Raw genomic sequence first — 22015 nt, forward strand, 5'->3', positions numbered from 1 at the left:
CCTCACATATTGTTTAATCTAATGGAAACTAATATAAAGCCAATGTCAAGTATTAACGCTTTTTCCCTTTAACGCGTTTGGTTGTTCAATGGTTTGTTTTACTATCGTTACGTTTTGGTCTAGACATGTTTTTTTTTTTTTTTTTTTCTATATACATGTGTCTTCACTGAGACATCATGGAACATTACGATCTAGCCTAACTTAAGACTAATAAGTAATTTAAGTCTAACCTAATTTACTAAAAAGGATTATTATATAAGTGAGTGTCCAATAACACTACTTACAGTCTCTATTAAAGGGAAGAAGACACTCTGTTCTTGTGTTCTATGTTGCAGACACTCTTTAGCACTTGATATTTACGTACATTATCACTAAATCACTAGTTCAAATGGTTTTGTCCTTTTCAGTCTTCTCACTAAGCCCGTGGTGTCAAGGAGTTGGATAGCCTCGACATTCACGTGATGGTGGAGCCTATGTTCGTGTGCTCCAGCAGTCTTTTTTATTACTGTAGCGACGTCCTCAACATTAAGGTCCCGGTGGAGGTCGTAATTGCGAATGTACCAGGGAGCATTGACTATTCCCCTGAGCACTTTGTTTTGGAAACGTTGGATCACTTGGATGTTACTATTACTGGTGCAGCCCCACAGCTGGCAACCATAAGTCCATACAGGTGTCAGGACTTGTTTGTATATCAATAATTTATTTTGTACTGATAAGGTGGAATGCCTTACGAGCAACCAGTACAATTTAGTGTAACGGAGATCCAACTCTTCGCGCTTCTTTTTAACATGGACCTTCCATCGTAGTTTAGTGTCCAGCGTCATACCTAGGTACTTAGCTGAATTTTCGAACGGAACTTTGTCGTTATCAATGTATACTGGCAGGTAATTTGATGTCTTGTTGGAAAAGTTAATGTGAACTGATTTCGACTGATTTAGTCTTATCCGCCACTTCTTGGTCCACAAGCCAACAATATTTATAGCTCTTTGTAGTTTTGCTACCGCTTCCTTTTCAGTAGCTGCCGTAGACATGATAGCAGTATCATCGGCAAAGGTCGCGATTATGTTATCTTCTAGTTCAGGGATATCGCACGTGTATAAGAGGTACAGGACCGGACCTAATACACTCCCTTGCGGCACCCCAGCTTTTATTTGTTTCAGTTCTGAATAATCATCTTCTTGTCGTACCCTAAACGTTCTTTGTGTTAAATATGACTCGAGGATATTTGAAAATTGACGAGGCAGTAGTTTCTTCAATTTGTAAACAAGTCCTCGGTGCCACACTTTGTCAAAAGCCTGAGCTACATCTAGAAAGACCGTGGAGCAGACTTTTTGTTCTTCTAGTGCTATTTCAATATTATTTGTAATTCTATGGACCTGCTCTATGGTAGAATGTTTATCTCTGAAACCGAATTGGTAATCCGGTATGAGCTGCTTTTTGGCAATTATGGGGTTAAGACGTTTGAGAAAGAGTTTCTCAAATAGTTTTGCTATAACAGGTAACAGTGAGATTGGCCGGTAAGATGTTACTTCGTGTGGTGGTTTTCCTGGCTTGGGAATCATTATAACTTCCGCAACTTTCCACATACTGGGAACATATTGAAGTCGAAATGTGGCATTAATTAAGGTTGTCATTTTAACTACGGCTTTACGGGGGAGATGCTGTAGTACCTCACCCGTAATTAAATCAAAACCTGGCGCCTTTTTCTTAGTTAAACATTTAATTTCTCTTATAACTTCTTTCGGTGTGACTAGACGGATGTTTAACTCTTCTAACGATGTTTCTTCGAAGTCAAGTGAATCTTCTTCATCGATTTGAAATATATTTTCTAGGTGATCAGCAAACCTCCTAACTTTTTGTATGTTACTTGCAGCCCAATTTCCATTAGACTCTCGTAAGGGAGGAATATGTGTTGTAGGTTTTTTGATATTTCTTATCGCTTTCCAGATGGAGTAGTTGGTGGAACCATCAGATGTTAATTGGCTTAGGTATTTATTTATTGAGGTATCTTTATATATTTTTATCTCTCTCCTTAGTTGTTTAGTAAGATTATTCAGATGTTTTTTGTCTTCAGGACATCTTGTGGAATGCCACCTTTTTCTTTGAGCTCGTTTTGTCTGTATGAGATTTATAATCTCTTTTGGAAAGTAGTTGTTTTGTACCTTTTTCTTAAATTTAGGAGTATTGCTCCAAGCAGCTTGTTGGATGTTCTTTGTAAAGTTATTTACTTCAAATTCTAATTGTTCCTCAGTCTTTAAAGGTACTCTTAGGTCTATCATATTCTCAAGATAAATTTTGAAGCTGTCCCAGTCCGTATGCGGGTTTACGAGAGATGGATTCAGTTTTCGCTTTATAGGGTCTTCGCCAATTGTGAGTAAGATTGGTGAGTGATCTGAGTTCATATCATTGGCTTCCTCTATTTGGAGAACATTTGGTGATACTTCTCTAAATATGAAGAAATCTATAAGATCTGGTATTTTATTCTTGTCTGTTGGCCAGTAGGTAGGCTTTCCTGTCGAAATAGTATCACATCTCAAATCTTTCATAGCATTGAACAGTTCTTTTCCTTTAGTCGATATTAATCTTGATCCCCAGTAGGTATGTTTTGCATTGAAATCGCCTCCCAACACAAATCTATTTCCAAGACTTTCTAGTAGGCTTTTGTACTGATCATACTTAAGTGCATGTCTAGGTGGGCAGTAGATAGATGAAATTGTTAATGGACACTGTTTCATTGCTACGCTTACAGCCACAGCTTGAATATGCTCTTTTTCATATTTAAATGTCTCATGGTGTTTTAAACTGTCCTTTATTATAACTGTACTTCCCCCACTGGATTTATTACTGGGATGAAGGGCATGGTAGGCTTGATATCCTTTAAGTTGAATGTATGACTCCCTGGTAAAATGTGTTTCCGATACCAAGCAGATGTCAATGTTTTCATGTTTAAGAATAATATGAAGTTCTCTTTGGTGTTTTAATAACCCATTAGCATTCCATGCCATTATTTTTAAAGACATCATTGCTTCAGACGTTTAGAAGCTGCTATTATGGTGCCGCTTTCTAGTTTTTTAAGTCTTTCATCAAAAGATGTCAATAATGAAAGTATGGTGTTGATCTTTTCATCTATGCCTGTGTTAGCTTTCTCGTTTTGTTGTGTTGAGGATTTAGCCTTTGGTCCTTTAGTGACCTGAGCAAAAGAAATAGTCTTGGAAACTAGTTTTTCTGGTTTTACAGATTTGACCGGTTCTGTATTTGATTTTGATTTTAAGACGTTTCTCATTTTTTGCAGTTCTTTTGCAACTACACAGCCTCTATAGTTAGCTGGATGTGACTCACCACAGTGAACGCACTTCGGTTTCGCGTCTCGAGGCTTGTTACAGTCTACTGTGAGGTGCTTTGCAGTACATTTTACACACCTCGGCTCCTTGGAGCAGTATTTCTGTGTGTGCCCATAAGCCTGACACCTCTTGCATTGAGGAATCAATTTTGGTGATTTCAGTGGCTGTACATCAATTTTGCAGCCAAGTATCGATTTGATTTGATAAATGTTCTTTATGTTTTCCTCATGATGGAAAGAGAGAATGAACATGTTCAGCGGTTCCTTGTTTTTCCAGCTATATTTAACGGCTGCGTCTAAAATTTTAAATCCTTGGAGGATGAGGTCTTCAACTATCCTATCAGGCTTGCAAGAAGCATGCAGATTTTTTGCCATAACTCTTATTGGTCTGTTCTGCTTGTTTTCGTAAGAGAACCACGAGGCTTCTTCTTCTTTTAGATGTTTTGTGATACATCTATAGGTAGCTTCGCTATTGGTATTGATCTTCACCGATCCATTTCTGAGCATTTTTACTGTAAAGGAGTCTTTATTTAATTCTTTTTTCATTAAAGTGTCGTAAAATGATTGGTATTCAATCACATTTTCGACGATAATCGGGGGTGGAAGGGGTTCCTTTTTGGACTTTTGTTTGGCTACTTCACTACAAGTAACTTCTTTCATGGGGGAAGGGGAGGTGTTTAGTTTCCTTTTCTTTCTGCTTTTTTGTCGCACCCATTCCGTTTCTTTAGCCAGTTCTTCTTCGTCCGTCTCATACTGGATAGGTTCAGCGGCTGCCGCATCCCTTTGTGTTAAGGGTTGATTTTGCTCGAGCTGAGCTATCCGTTCCTTTAGTTCATGGACAATAGTTTCCAGGTCTGAGCATCGGGCTCTTTCCTTTTTCAATTCAGCTATTAATAAGTGGGTTTTAATTTCACTGACAATTGGAGATGCCATGATAAATTTAAAATAATTAAAATTATAAAATCAAAAACCTTGCCTTAATTCATTACACAGTAACAATTAGGTCAACGATTCATCGTAGCGCGACCGCAGCGCTGCGTCAGCGCGTTGCACTTTTTCGATTACAATAATAAATACGCGTCGTTTCTAACCGAAATGGAAACTACGACTCTAGACATGTTTGATTTTGAACTATGGCTATGACGGAATAGGGAAGGAGGCACCCTGATGTAAAGTGGCACATTGTCTATTGGCGGCGGTTCGCGTGTTTTCAGACTTTTAAGAATTCGTTTTCACGTGTAACAAGAGTTTTAGATTTGCTGTTCTAAAAAATAAAAAAGCCAAATAAATACAATATACTACTCGTACATAAGGTTACCAAAGAGTTCTAAAATTAAAATTCAAAAAAGTTTTCATTAGCAATAACTGGCCAGTTCTAAAAAAATTCAGTTTACCCACGTAGAACAACGTGGATAATATAATTATAGTTAATAACATATAAATGCAACAACATTAACAAGAGGTAGCTGTGGTTACCTTTAGGTAATTTTAGTAATTTGTAATAAAATCTTTCAGTCTGGGCTACTTACCTAAGACAATCCAGATGACAAGAGTATTTCCCAGAACAGCAAGCAGCAACATAACTGCGAAGACGACAAACCAAGCAAGCTGCCCCCACCATGGGGGGACATAGGGCCTCTTGCCCATACCCATACAGTTGCTCAGCGTTACTCTGAAATTAAATTATTGTATAAATAAAACATATTGATACAATAATTAATACAGTTAATACAATATAGATTTTTATGTCTTGTCTTATGAAAACGTCTTAACAATTTATTTAGTTTACATTAACTTTTATAATGCAGTGAAAGTACACAGCCAGATCATTTGTCATCTACACATATTAAAATCAATGTTTTTTTTCATTCATAAATAATTCAGGCACAACTTACTCCAGGCGTACCAATTATTAAAAGGCGACACACTTGCGAACCCTCTAGCAATGCTGCAAATGGCAATGGGCGGCAAACAGGAGGCAATCGGGCCGGAGGCTCACCTGATGTTAAGTGATACCGCCGGCCATTGACAATCTCTATGCCAGAGGGTCGCGAGTGCGTCGCCGGCTTTTTAAGAATTGGTCGCTCAATTCTTGAAGAACCTTTGTGGAACGAACCTAGCTGGGAAATATTTAATGAGATAGAATTTAAAAAAAATAACTAGGTTATCTAATTATTATAGGTGCCTTCAGAAATATGTATTTCTATTGTATGAGCTCCGATATCTTTGGGCGGTTTTTAAAATAATGTATTACGTTTTGAGACAATATGTAAATTAAACGAAGTTCACCGGTGCATTTAGTAGACATCTTATAAAATTCTCGTGTCGCGGTGTTTGTAATTAAACTCCTCCGAAACGGCTCTACCGATTCTTATGAAATTTTGTGTGCATATTGGGTATGTCTGAGAATCTGACGACATCTATTTTTCATCGCCCTAAATGTTAGGTAAGGGTAGTCCACCCCTATATTTTTTTTTAGATAATTTTTATTTTTGTATGATATTTAAAAATACATACAACCCCTAATTTTCTTCCCTTTACAATCAATTTATCCAGAGCTAATCGGTAGTGGGCTGATCGGTTTTAGAAAAAGCATTGTTGGGTGCCTTTCTCAAACCTGTAAGTACGCTAACTAGCTACGTACGTAATTCGCTGTTTTGCTGATGATTTCTTTTTTCTCTATTTTAATTTCACATTCTTTGTAATTTTATTTTATTGTGGAATTATCTTATCGTGTTTATGTTTTTTATTGTATTTTTTTTAATTCTCCTATCCTATTTTTAGCAAAACTTATGTTTACATATATTGTCGTACATATTAGATAGAAGATTTTATAAAATTATCAGTAGATTTCGTAATATGTATGATGTTGTAGATTAAGGGCCTGTTTCACAATGTATGGATAAAGTATCAAATAGCTATGCAACACATAAATTATTCGAAAGATAAAAATTCCAAATAAGATACTTCGAATTTCATGACGTATAGCGCTATCTGACAGTCGTGAAACGCAAAAATACTATTTATCCTACCAATAAGTAATAAATAGCTTATTTGGAACTTATCCGGACATTGTGAAACAGGCCCTTAATAAATAAACAAATAATCAACCCCTATTTTTCATTATAATAATGTACATGGCAAAATGACGTTTGCCAGGTCAGCTCTAGTATAACTATAAAAACTACGTAGCAATTTAAAGTACTGCTGCAATATTTGAACGCCTTTATTCTAAGCTTTTGTGATATAGACCGAAAAGTATCTTGTAACAAACAAACACCGAACATTAATTAGGAACATCCTTCCTTAAAAAGAGCTGTTGGCAGACCCTTTTAAACAATTTGTTGTTCGTAGTCGTCCATCTTTTAGCAAACACGACCGGAAAAACATAAAGTTAGGAAAGTCCATACAAAACAATTTTCAATTCAAACCTTCCAAACCCTATACTATAACACATTTATAATAATTATAATAAAGCTTTTATTGCTGTTATTATAATTAAAATACTAGTACATAAAAATGTGAAGCTATAATTTAACACTAAAACTATTAAATATAAACACTAAATTATATTGGCAAGCCGGTAAATTTCTGTTATATAGCTTGTCCTTGGGCATATGCCTCCACTAAGATCTTCCACTCTTTTCTGTTTCTAGCTTTACATAGCTACATAATGCCAGCTGCTCTTCGCACATCATCTCCCTATCTTTTTATTTGTCTTCCCAGTTTTCTATTGTCATAGCGAGGAAGCCATTCCGTCGCTGTTTACGTCTATATATCTTTATCTTCATAATGTGTCCTATCCATTTCATTTTCAATCTTTTACCAGAGGTAAAAACATTTCCAAATTTTGGCATGTCCCTTATTTGTTCTAATTCTCTATCTTTCAATTTCAGACCTAGAACTCTCCTTTCCATACTATTCTGATATACACTTAGTTTTCTTGTTTATCAATGTGTGACCAGATTTGTCATATTGTGTATTACGTATCACCACGATAATATACAGGCAAAAAATACTTTTCATTCTCAAGTTCATTTTCTAACACAGTTAATAGTTTCTCACGAATCTAAAGACTAAATTATTACATTATATCTAGCCGCTTCGCCTTTTTTGTTCTTCACGTTTGTAGTTACATTTAGTTAAAAAAAATTATTTTAACCCACGAATTCTACTTTAAAATTACACCTTTCCTATTTATTAATATTAAAACTTTGATTTCTATTTTTCTTTGTAACGAGTAAACTTAAAAAATGCACCCATTTCAGAAAAAAACAGATCATTTTTATTTTTATTTAAAAAATCAAACCGTATGATGGGGGCATGTCGCTGGTAGATACTGAAATAATATTTCAAATATTTTTAATTTGATTTTAATTTGATTGTCTATCTATATAATCTAATGTGTTTAGATACTAAATAAAAGAATACAGTGCAATGTCTGTGTTATATTCTAATGACTATATCAGGTCTTTTCATCCAGGAATCAGATGTCGGGATTTTTCCAGTTATTAATCTACCTATTCCAACAACCACTTTCATTACAGCAAATTTAATAAAAAGAGAGCTCAGTAATTAATGCAGAAAGCAATATTCCAGGTTCAAGTTAAAAAATTTCAGTGTCTCGAATATTATGAAATCATCCATGTATATTCAATTTAAATAACTTCGGAATATATTACCTAGAAATTATTTTCAGCAGTGTCGCCGTTATATGAGAGATCCAAAAATAAATATTAAAGGTTAAAATCGTCTAGCGTTTCCTTATTTAAGCTTTGACTGGCATAGCGCGACCTTAGATGAGGATTTTGCACCCTTCAAACGACCTTAGGGGATTCTTTGGGTAAGTTTAATGCCGGAACAAAATTTATTTCCTAACATAGTAACAAGTTTACCAGCTATCCTATTTATTTTAGGGATCAAGTACAAGTGAAATTTTAAGACAGTCCTTTCACGTGAATTAAATACACTCTGACGAAATCTAAGAACATAACTGTTTTATATAATTTGTATGCAAGACCTAATGAATTTTTTATCCGTTAGTGTAATTTCAAAACTATTGTACTTATTTGTTTCTTAAAACCCCATGGTACCACCTTTTTAAAATACCAAGTTGATTTTCATCGTATATGACTGACTGCTTTCCACCCAATAATTACTTTGTTAATTAGCAATCTTTTCAAATTCATAACTGTATAATTGAAATATGAATTAAACACATACAATTTATATGCGTACTGTAAACCGAAAACGGATATTTAATATTTAAAATTAAAGTAACAAAATATTGATTTATTGACAAATAATAAAACAGTAATTGAATTTTAGTTATTTAATTTTAATGAAAGGACTAATTGATATATCTCATTACAGTTTCTTAAGAAGACAAAAGAGTATTTTAGTTAAAAGACACAATTGTTTTTTTCAAATTTGGAAACTGAAACTAAACAAAACTAAAAGAAGGTACTGTGAGAAAATCTCCAAGTGACTCTACGCAGTCGGTAAAGCAGCTACGTATAAGAAGACTGATATAGTTTTTATGATGATTCGGGCTGATATATAAGAGTATTTGTCTTGAGGCAATTTAATCGTTTTAAATATGCTAAGAATAACTTACAGCTAAGAACCCTTTTGTCACATTTATGTATCACCTCAGTTAAGACCAAAAAATTGCGGCTTACAATGGAATTTTTAGAGGTTGGAACGAAAAAGGTTTTATTCTATTTTACATTCTAAACAATATAAATGGAATATTTTAGCACATTCCTTTATGTTATAGCACACAATGAAGTCTATTATGATTTTGTATTGATAAAGGTCCAAATATCAAAAAAGGTTTACAGATTTATCTTATTTATTATATTTATATATATATATATATATAATAAATAAGATAAATTAAAAATTTTAATATATTCACGGAGCACCAGTATAGTGATATATATTTGTATTTTATAAGCAATATTACTCTTAAATACTTAATATTTGTTCAACCATTTTTAGAAATAAAACGTTTTTAAGTCTTAGTTCCTTTAAAAAAGACATTCACAAATGAACGAAACGAAGTCGAAACGGGAATTAAGATCTGCCTTTTTTAATTAACGTTTGACATTCTTGATTCAAGAGAAGACGTATCTCGAGGAAGTATGTTTGTGTGTATGTTATGTACTTCCTCTCACGTAAAGGAAGGATACTTGACCTGTCTAATCACTGTCTAGCCGGCCTTTAGTATTAGCGTTAACTGTTAGAGTAACGTTTGTTATCGAATATCAGGGATTGACGTCATCCAAGTCATTATATACTCGCACTGTAAGTGTCGCTACACGACTTTGATATAATAGTATTTAGTTCTGAACACTCTTTAGAATAATAAATGAGTAGTTGTGAATTCTTCAAAGGCCGACAAGGCACTTACGAGCCTTCTGGCAAAGTGTGTTTACTTAACATCAGATGATCTTCCACCCATTTATATCGTTTTAGAAAAGAAATTATATATTTCTTATTTACATAATTATAATAATCGAATTTTTAAAGAAATTATAAAATGTTTGGATAATTTTTTTAAGTGAAACGTCTGTAGGCACATCAGGGTATTTTTTTTTTTACGGAACGTCACGAAGATGTCTAGCGTTTTTGACGAAGAAGAGGGAGAGAGCGATTGAGAGCGAGTGAGAGAGAGTTAAAAAAGGGAGTATAGTATAGTAGTTATATATTAGAACTTCTGCCGCATAATGTCTACAATGTATACAGTGTGTAAACAGTGTGAATATACAAATACATGGAGTGATCATATACTGGTACATGATCATCTACTGGCTTTTACCTTAGTAATAATTAATTAACAAAGAAGTTTCACTTCTGACATGTGTACTTTGTACGCAGGCACTTTTTTCTGGACTAACTCACACTCCTATCTTACTTTCCCTATAAATAGTTTTAAACCACTACACATAACTGCTTACTCTTGTACAATCGTACCTCAATACCTACCATTGCATAAACACTTCAAAATAAAATTACTTGATCGCCAATTCCTAATACATACCCTATCCTGCTTCATCCTACCTTGCTCCCTACTGGTTCCTCGCTTATGGAAAACGCCATATTTAAATACACCTCTCTACCCCATGGACCTCACCAAACCCAGATATGGATAGATATTTTGATGATATAGACAAAACATCAAAATTCTCCTCAACCCTCTGCTCACAATTACAATTACAAACCAATATTGACTCCTTTTCTAATTCTGACTGTGTAGAATGTAATATTGAGGACGTTCATAGTTTAATTCATAACCCAAATCATTTTACTAAAGTCTTAAATCAGAATATTCGTGGTATATCAGCAAACTTTGCAGGTTTACAAACTTTGTTAGTTAGGTCACGCACAAGTTGGGATGTCATTATACTGACTGAATGTCGGATAAGGGACAACAATAACTTGCCAACACTGCATGGCTATAATTCTTTTCATACCACATCAAACTTACTACAAAACGATGGCGTGGTAATGTACATCAAGGACTATATCCCTACCCATATAGAGGAACCGGTGTTCATGGATGCTAATTGCTTGGTAGCTAAAATTGACCCAAATACAATTATCATTGGCATATACCGTTCTCCATCATATAGCAATAAATCGAATTTTATATCATCACTAAATAACTTACTGACAAGATACACTAGCTACAAAACTATTGTATTGACAGGCGATATGAATGTTATAATTAATAGAGAAATAATAAAAGATGATGTCAGAGACTATTTAAACCTAGCAGCCTATCACGGTTTGCTCCCTACCCACACATTTGCGACACGAGTAGATAACTGCCTTGATCATGTCCTTCTGAAAACTAAGGTTCAAGCACACACATTTGTTGCCCAAACATCACTGACAGATCATAAAACCGTTTTACTATTTCTTAAGTCTAAATTAAACCATGGTGGTACCGTGAGTAGGCCGTTAACTAAAATAGACTACGAGGGCCTCGCACTTAGCCTTTATAATATGGATTTAAGTCCTCTCTTTAATTCGTCTGATGTAAATTTCGCTGCGAGCTTTTTGATTGCATCTGTTACTGAAGCCATCAAGTCGAACTCGACGCAAGTTAGTCCCTCGAAAAGAAAAATGATAATTAAACCCTGGATAACTCCCGGTCTTTTGAAGTGCATGCGAAACAGGGATAACCTACACAAAAAGGCAAAAAAATATCACAATAATGAGATAATAATTACCACATATAAACGATACCGGAATTTCTGCAACAATTTGTTAAGAAAACTAAAAAGGAACTATGAAAATAATGAACTAAATAAAGCCAAAAACAATCCAAAACTACTTTGGAAAACAATTGACACAATAACAAATAGACAAAAATCGCTAACACCTCCTAATGAATTGCTAAAAAATTACTCCAATAATTTGGTAGCGGTCAATGATATAAATCAATTTTTCGTGGGCGTTGGCAAGAATCTGGCGGAAAATATATTACAAAATAATTATTCTAATTCTGTTGTTGAATGCAGTTTTGGAGATAATAATAACCATAAATCTCTTGTACTATTACCAACTGATGAGAGTGAGGTGGAAAAACTTGTTATAGCCCTCAAGAGCGATGCCACAGGGCGAGACGGGATTAGCGCTAAGATTCTAAGGTCATATAAAGCAATTATTGTACCCCCTCTCACATATATATGTAATTTGGCTCTCAGCAATGGTTGCTTTCCATCTGCTTTTAAACAAGCGTTAGTAATACCAGTTCATAAAGGAGGCCTCGCTAGGGACCGTGTCAACAGTTATAGACCGATATCCATCTTACCAGCAATGTCTAAGGTTTTGGAAAAAATAATCAATAACAGGCTTATAAAATTTCTAGAGATGAACAACATTCTATCTACTTCCCAGTACGGTTTTCGCTCTGGAAGATCCACCGGGGATGCAGTTCATGCACTTACTGACTACATTATTAGGAACCTAGAGGGGGGCATGAAGTGCATAGCTATATTTCTGGATCTAGCTAAGGCTTTTGACACGGTTTCTATCGAAATCCTATTAAAAAAACTTGAGAATACTGGTGTGAGAGGGGCCCAATTGGGACTATTCAGTGACTATTTGAGCAATAGGACCCAGGCCACAAAGATTGGTGATAGTGTGAGCGAGGACCTTCCTGTTCGATACGGTGTCCCGCAGGGTAGCGTATTGGGTCCTACCCTGTTTTTAGTGTATATTAATCAGCTATGCAACCTACAGTTAACCAATGGAACCATTGTAACCTTTGCGGATGATACGGCTTTATTATTTAATGCACCGACTTGGGGGGAGGTTTACGCTCACGCCCAATCTGGCCTGGATAGGGTGACGGATTGGCTTAGCGACAATGTCTTAACGCTCAATGCAGACAAAACAAAATACATGGCATTTACAAAACGAGGGTGCCATCCACAACATCAGTGGACAATCGTGACTCATTGCTGCCCCCGTCTGCAACGCTCGAAAGGTTCGTGCGACTGCCCACGGCTGCAAAACGTTAGTACACTAATGTACCTCGGCGTACTTATAGACCATAATCTTAGCTATAATGGTCACATTGAATTGCTTTCGGGACGCTTGCGTAAGCTAATGTAAGTATTCAGGAGCCTGCGTGGGGTTGCTGACTCTACTACAATTAGAATGGTGTACGAGTCGCTTTGCCAATCCCTGCTAATTTACTGTGTCTGGGTCTGGGGAGGCACCTATAAAACCTCTCTCCTGAAACTTGAGCGAGCCCAACGTGCAGTTCTTAAAACCTCATTGTCTCTCCCCTTCCGATTCCCTACTGATGAACTTTATAAAACCTGTTCTGTACTTACAGTTCGTCAACTTTTTATCTTATACACTATTCTGAAACAACATTCGCTCTTATTCTTTGATACCGCTATATTGGACAAACGTCGCAAATATAACGTTTGTACAACCCCATCTTTTTCTAATTTTTCTCAACGATCGTTCTCTTTTCTTGGCTGTTACTTATATAATAAACTCAACAAAACTCTGAATATATATGCTAAAACAAAAAAATGTGTAAAGAAAACAATTCATAAATTTTTAAGTACTTTGAGCTATGATGAAACTGAAATTCTACTAGAAGTAATAAAATAATAATTTTCACATAATATGTTCTTTTCATGTTAAACACCCTTTAACACTCACTAACACACGCATGCGTACCCTTCCCCACTATCACACACACTCACATACACAATCCCTTACAAACTACCTTTTTGTTATGTATATGCTATGGAATGGAAGCCTGGTTATCCATATTACAGGTTCTTACCTAGTTTGGAAACCAGTCTCCCAATACTGTTACTATATTAAGAATTATTATTGTTTAATGTTTAAGGGAGAAAAATAAATAAATTATTATTATTATTATTATTATTATTATTATAATAACCTTAGTAATTTCAACCCCAGTTACAAATAAATTGAACTCGGTTTCAAGATCTGGATTTTTTACTAGGACGTCTTTGACTTAAGAGGAGACGACTTTGATATATGAGCCATTAGTTCTGAACAAGTATACGATAACAAATTAATTGTAGAAGTCGAATTGTTAATTTCAAAAAGATTGCTTAAATTTTTTATTACAATAGCCGTAGAAAACTTGGCAAAAGTTTAATTTCTTGTTCAAATGTTAAATAAATATTGGATCGCCAAAAATTGCTACTTCACATTGAATGGAAATATTATAATTTTTATTAAAGTTTAGTTGTACGCTTAAGACTGAATCTTCCGTTAGTCCGTGAAGAGAGTGAACCCGTAATAGGATCGAGGCAGAAACTCGCCTTAATTATTTATTTTGCCGAGAAGAATGGGCCTCAGAATGACTACATTTACTAGAGACATACACATAGACTACATACATGACTAACCTACTTTAAAAACAAAATCAATTCTCAGAAACCGAATGTTCACGAATCAGATCAACCGTTCGTGAAAGACCCTACAGATGGTGGACAGAAACCAGTGGAAGCACATTTGTCCGCTCCGGATGTTTCCTTGCTGACCACGATGCTCAGAACTGAGGTACCGACTGAAGAGAGAGAGAGAGAACATGTAATAAAAAAAGAACTACAAAAATTTTGTATACAACTGTATACAAAATTTTGAACAATTTTTTGGTGATTGAGTTCTGTGACCTATAAAAATCAAGTATCAATGTAAAACTTATAAATTAAATGTACCTACACAAACGCGAAGTTTTCCAAATTCCCTCTGCAAAATACGAATTCTCCGCGATTTTAACGGATTAAACAGTACGTATCCGGAGATGGATATATTCGGTAGAGAGCCGATCGATTTTAAAGAAAGTGCCTATCTCGAGCCTAATCCGCTGTTTTGTTGGTATTTTTTTGTGCTAAAAAACATGTTCTATATATATTTAAACTATATTTTTTTCTAACATTTGTATATAGATTTAGTACTATGCAAAATGTTAACTTTAATAAATAAAACTCTTATAAACTTTTAAATTAACTAACTAACTAAACTTTAATATTATTTAATTCACACAGTTCATTTTGGGCGAAGAAAAATACCACATCTCATATTCATGAATAACCTAAAAACCTAACCTGTATTTAGGTTACCTTCTCGGCATTCCATTATTCAATAAAAAAAATTAACATTAAAATTCAATTACAATTATCTTTTACTTACACACATATAAAAGACATATTTTTCTTATAATAATTAGTTTATATAGGAATATTTCGCAAAAGGCATTTTTAATAAAGCCTTGGGTATAAACATTTTATTGTTATTAACATTTATATAGACTTTATTAAGCGTTAACTGCAGACATCTTGCCTTCTTTGATCAGAATCAATGAAGTGGAAGTAATGTTAATCAGTGTTGAAAGCAAATACACATTTGCGTAAGTAGGGTACTGTGTATTCTAATTGCGTAATACTTAAAAGTTACAATCATTATAATTACGATACTCTTAGCTAGGAAAATTTGAAGATGTAAAAGACGCCAAGAAACTCACGACAAAACGATGACCCTTTCAAAGATCCGCATGAATTAACACACGAATATAATACAATAAATCTTACATACAAAAAAACTGAAAGATTTATGTTAACAAATGAGAAAAGAGATATATTCAACTTTAAAATATCTATGTGAATACACACTGATGTTCAGTAGCATCGTTTTGCCTTTCTGGTAATCATCAACATTACTTAAAATGGCGCGTTTCGTGACCGGGACCGACACTGTTATTTAACTAGAATTTAACCAAGCGTCATTGACCATTTCATCTTTCATTTGTCATTGTCAGCCATTGCGCGGGACTTAATGTATAACAATTTTTAAAATAAAGAACGAAATTCCGTAGCTAATTCTCGTAACTTTTTTTTAGATTGCGGCCCAAAGCGCAGGAAATTCGAAAAAAAATTGGCGCGTCATTATGACAATGCTCACGTTGTAAAATAGTCATAACAATATCTGTAGTTAATTGCTAAATAATTTCATTGCCTAGTTTTCCTTCACAAACGACAATTGTTTTGAACATGCTATCTGAGGATAAAGATTGGTCTTAGGACTAGTTTTAAAATCAAAACGCTATTCTCGTATATTCGTCTCACATAATTCAATTTAGTAGATATATTATCAAAAATTTGTTCGCAATTACAAGACAACTGAAGACAGCAATTTAATGTTTTTTTATCACTTCTATAGTGAAGTACTGAGTTTTAGGTTGCGTCAATATTCCAATCATTGACATTCAACATTAAACTTTAATAATTATACTAGAAGCTGATTTGAGACAAAAATACTTTCCTAGACGTTTTAGTCTGAATATATCTTTCTAATAATGTATTGTGTGACGCCAGGGAAAAGAAAGTGATAGAGGGGAGAAAAATGCTCAAGATAGAGAGAGGTGGAGCCATTTGGAGGACGCCTATTCACTGTAAGAGGTCCTTGGAATACAATTAATGTAATAATAAAATGAATATAATTGTTATGTATAAAATTGTAAGTGTGTATCTATTGCTATGTAATGTTTTAAGGAATAAATGAGGTTTAATTATTTTATTATGTATTGTATCCTGTAACTCTAGTAAGTCCAAATCTGTACCCATCAAATTAACTACAAAAATACTGGTTTTATTAGAACGTTTACCTTTTTGAAAGAATCAATTATCCATACATTCTGGATTTAATCCACGAAACGTAATCATTTGTTATTCAAAAAGATTCAAACATCAATTTTACTACAAAACATAAGTAATCGATGTGAACGTCTAATTCAGAAAATGATTAACTTACACAATAGATCGGAAAATTATACCATAGCCTAGCGGAGATGAAAAGCGTACAGATTTTCCTCCCATGGGGCAGAAAAATTCTGCGTAAGAATTTATTCTGTAGTGTAGATAAACTGCTATTTGAATATGAATAAACAAGTTATATAAGTTTATTTATATGGCTATACAAGTTATTTTAACTAGTCTTAGGCAAGAAATTCTCTATTGGCAAGTATTCGTATGCGTCAAAGTGATTCCTGTTTAGGACAGCTCGAATAATTTATGGAATTTTTTGTATATATTTACAATACCATTTCTACTATGCTATTCAAATAAGACTCGTTTCAGCTCCAAATACGCCCATTTCCACTTACAATGTATACAGTAGGGAGGGGAATAATTGGAAAATAGCAGCGAAAATGAGAGTGGAAGAATTTGGGGGAGGCATTCTCTAATTCGGATGTATTAAGCATAAAATAAATGTTGTTTATTTATTCTTAAATTAACTAGCAGTACTAAAAACATTGCCAAAAAGAAATAAACATTTAACTTAAATTATAGTACTTAACTACAGACTATTTTATTTACTTTAATTGTACATGGTAGAGGTATGAAGGAATTCGAAATCGATCCCTTAATATAAGAAACGCTAATTAAACTTATGTATGTATGAAAAAAACATTCACCAAAATTGTATATACCATAATTTGTAAATAATTGAAAAAAATTAAACGTTGATTAAATAGTATAAAACATAACCAGTGGCACCACAACATTTATAACTAGTTCTAGGCCACACATTTGTATCTGTTTCATGATCATATGTCAATATAATAGTCAAGTAGGTGATCAGTCCCTTGGACCTTACACATGTTTGAGTGGATGTTAAATGCGCACATAGACGCAAAGTCCATTGGTGCACATCCTGGAATCGATCCTACGACCTCCGACCGATGAAGCACGATAAACCCACTAGTCAATATCAATGGTCGTTTAATTAGCTTTTATATTAGTTAATACACACTGTGTGCTGTTAAAAATTCCATTAATGATCACTGCATTACGTGTCATATGTCATTATAAGTACAAACTAAAGAGGTTATAATTACTGGAAATTAAAATTGTATCAGACAGTATATTAATTAGTTTTCTGTCTGCTTGTTATTAATTTGATTTTCATTTCCATAAAAGGTATGTTTAAGCTATCAACAACGTAATCAATCTATATGAATGAAAATTAATCGCAAAAGTCAGACGGCTGGTCCAATTCGAGATTTTATTTTATATCCCTTGAACTCTGAGGGCTGTTTTTATAGAGAGAAAAAATGGAAAAATTGTTTTTTGTTCCGGAACTACGGGTACAGGCTTAACAACTATTTGTCTATAAAATAATATATCAACTTTAATAAAGTTTTCTCCATGGTTCTTAAATCTATGAACGTGAATAATTTATACTCACTTCAGGGACATGTCCTCGTGAAGCTGTTTTGGAAGAAGATCTAGTAGCTGAGACACATTTAAGTTCTCCCATGACAGATCTCTTCCCAAAATCTGTTTGGTGCAATTCAAAAAAGTCTGAATGTGCTCTTCGGAATCCATTTTTCACAATACACTAATTTCGCACTGTTAATTTGATTTTAACGATTTAGATAATTATATTTTTTTAATATTATTTTTTTAGTTATAATTTAATTTTCCATTTTATTTATGCTATAATATATTATTTAAAATTAAATGGCAATTATGTCATCATATAAACAATAAAAACCAAAATATCTTTAGTTCTTGATAAGATATCAAAATACTATTTTTACATATTTATATATAAAACACAAATGTGTGACATTTTACGTCAGCTTTAGTAAGATGAAGTCTATAAAAGACACAAAAGTCGCTAGTGCAATGGTCGACCTTATCTCTGAGCGATGTCTTTTATGCAAGTTACTAAAGAATTGCGAAATATTTTATACAAAAAACATATAATGAATTTTTTAATCGGCTATTATATTCAGTATATAATATTAAAATCTTAATTCAGTCATGTATTGGTAATTTAAACCATCCCAATCAACAAATACTTTTATACTATTATTAAATGTAAGTTTAATCCCGTTCGTTAAATAAAGTATCACAATACAAATAATATGTTGGTACGATAGTTGCTAATAACTTTGGAGCATACAGGCACTTATTTTCCGCCATTTATTACCGATTTACGACATAATAAACAAGCTGGATTTATTATTACATTATAGATTATAGTTTTCATATCTATGGTATATTATTTGTTTATATAAAATTAAATAAACGGAAATCGTTAATTTTTACACCGGAATAAGTTTAAATTTCGAAAAAAGAGAATATAGAATGTAATTTTTAAACATGAATTACATTATAGATTATATTTTTTATATCTATGGTATATTATTTGTTTATATAAAATTAAATAAACGGAAATCGTAAATTTTTACATCGGAATAAGTTTAGATTTTGAAAATAAAGAATTTAAAATGTAATTTTTAAACATGAATTATTTAGTTTTACATTATCACTGTTAATTAAAACTTGTTACTTTTTAGTTAATCGCACTAGTCTTTACGTGAATGTCCTTGGCGTCCTTTATGGAGCGCAGCGTGAACACAACTGCCGCCTGAAGGAATCTAGAGACACGACTACGAAATTAACAAAAGTTTTATTGGAACATGATAAAATACATAATATATCTACGCTTTTTTTTATTTTATTTTTTTAATGAAATCGTTTATTTGCTAAGATAGTGGTACAATTAGATACAATTGTTATAAAAATCCGCACAATTCGCCATATATAAATCAGCATGCAAATATCATTAATTTTATTATGTCACATAATAGAAGCATTAATTTCGTAATAATAGGAAAGTTAATTAGAATTGGTGTTAAACTTATGATCTAGATCGCCCACGCTATAAAAGCACCAAAATTTATTTTATTTATTTCGAAAGATTTACAGCTTATTACCAACTTACATACTAAATTTAATATTCTATTTATGCCATTAATAAATCTTTACATATAGTACTTATTCTATATAGCAGTCTTGTAAGTATTATAATATTTATTAACATTTTTTGATGTGAAATATCTATAGCCGCACGTAAAACCGATTTCTGGCGTGGCGACGCATGCCGTGGCGACGCGTCGCCACACTGTATGATATACAGTCTAAATGCAGTAGTAAATTTCACATTAAAAATATTTAATGAATATAATGTTTATTCAACAAATAGTCATCGTTATCTGGAAAAAAATCGTAAAATTTTATTTTATCATTATAACATATTTATTTCCTATCACAGTCTGTTCTTTTCTGCATATTACTTTTAAAAAAATAATATCGATGTTTCACATCTGCCAGGCGTCCCGTGACGGCTCACATTTTCCATTAAGGAGCTCAGATGTTATAGCTCTCCTTGCCGACGCCACATTTGAGGCGAATATGTCAATATCGCGAGTTAAACTGTTAAACTTATTCGCCGCCCTAATCATTAAGCTGATCCCTCTGTAATTGGTGCTAACTTTAGGTGTGTGCATCTTTATTTATTTATTTATTTAGTACTCCTACAGCTAACATAAATTATACATAATGACATACAAATACACTTGACAGAGAATATAGCCAAATATGGAATACATGATATATTTAACAATAAAAAGATTTATAAAAGGGAACAAACAAATAAAAATTATTTAATACATTTGACTAATTGTGATTTAATTTATTAAACTAAGCTCAAATTAGTTGTGTTGTGTGATGATGATCTTAGTGTCCTATTATACACACGGAGACACACCTTACTAAGTAGCTCAGGACAGTCAATTTTAAATGACATTATTCATTTAAATCTCTATTTCATGTCTACTTTCTTGTTTTAATAATAATAATCAGTGGCACTACAACCTCTTTAGGTCTTGGCCTCAGATATCTGAATCTGTTTCATCATCATTTTTAAATCTTATAGGCAAGTAGGTGATCAGCCTCCAGTGCCTGACACACGTCGACTTTTTGGGTCTAAGACATGTCGGTTTCCTCACGATGTTTTCCTTCACCGTTCGAGCAAATGTTAAATGCGCACATAGAAAGAAAGTCCATTGGTGCAGCCGGGGATCGAACCTACGACATCAGGTATGAGAGTCGCACGCTGAAACCACTAGGCCGACTTCTCTCAGCTTTCTTGTTTTAGTTTAGTTTTAAGTTGCAGTTTTTTAAAGCTTTTAAAGTACCATGATACGGTATGAAGTACCATTTTTGGGGTTTGACTTCACATAACATCTCCTTGATTATCTTTGTTATATACGTAGGACACACAAATTCCGAGCAACTAATGTCTTGCCGGTTCCTGGTCCCCTTTACCGCGTATATTAATTGCGCACCTCATTAAGAGTCAGTGAGCGTCATGCTCCCGACTCAATTGTAACAGATTACACCGTTTCTTGTTCATCTGCAGCATGATGTATAGCATACCATAGTAAGTTTCGTAACAACCGTTGTACCAAGCAGCGTCCATTGGTCTGTTTGAATTTCCAGTCATAAGTTTATCTAGGTTATCATGGGATTTCCGGGAAATGTGGCCAAGATATTGCAGCCATATATCATAATGAAACGATTAGGGCGTACGATCTCAGGCTTAGAATCGCAGCATAATGCAATTTCGTCTTTATAGATACTACAAGTCTTTCACACTAAATTAACTTCTATACAAAATCTTTTTATTATTAGTGTTCAAGGGCTTCACATTTGAATGCGTATTTATATAAGCTCTTACCACACTTTTGTGACATATTTTAAAGTTTTATTTTTTTTTATTCAAAGGGGGAACGCTGCCAGTATTTTCGGAACCTTGCCTAGAAGGACTACTTTTAATAATATTTTTTAATTATAAAATTTTAAAGTTACTTATTAGATATATTTTTATGTATTATGTTATTTGTTTTGAATAAAGAATTTTAAAGTGACTTGCAGTACGGAACTCTATTGAAAGCGTACCAATTTTTAAAAGGCCGGCAATAAAAAAGTCTATAAAAAAAAGTTTAGGAACTCTTTAAATACAGGCATACAATTTCATTTAGAAACATCACTGAGTAACCGGCTGGGCCCAAATAACCCGTTATAAATTCTCCCTTAACGTCCATCTTAATCGGACACCATATGTTCCCCATTTACAGTCAAATAATAGGTAATGTGAACAGTTCCTTATAGCTTTCTCGTTGGCCTATTTTTTTGTCATGTTAATTTCTTAGGCGATATTTTTCCTAATACGTGGAGCAAGTGACTACAGTCGTTGATATCTAAAATAACGCTGCCAGCTCGGTAAACGAGATATTTCATACTCATT

General features: G+C 33.5%; 1 protein-coding gene across 1 annotated transcript in view; it reads right to left on the reverse strand.

Annotated features, from left to right (window-relative positions):
* LOC110999183 (tachykinin-like peptides receptor 86C) overlaps positions 1–18284 on the reverse strand; it is a 51397-nt gene extending 33113 nt beyond the window's left edge. The window contains exons 1-2 of the mRNA XM_022268120.2: positions 18101–18284; positions 4870–5012 (exon numbers count right to left, since the gene is read on the reverse strand). Coding sequence (XP_022123812.1) covers positions 4870–5012; positions 18101–18240 — 283 coding nt within the window. The 5' untranslated portion in view covers positions 18241–18284. The remainder of the gene's footprint in view (positions 1–4869; positions 5013–18100) is intronic.
* Between the last annotated feature and the right edge of the window lie 3731 nt (positions 18285–22015).

Source organism: Pieris rapae, chromosome 21, assembly GCF_905147795.1.
Source record: "Pieris rapae chromosome 21, ilPieRapa1.1, whole genome shotgun sequence".
In the NCBI taxonomy this organism is placed as follows: domain Eukaryota; kingdom Metazoa; phylum Arthropoda; class Insecta; order Lepidoptera; family Pieridae; genus Pieris; species Pieris rapae.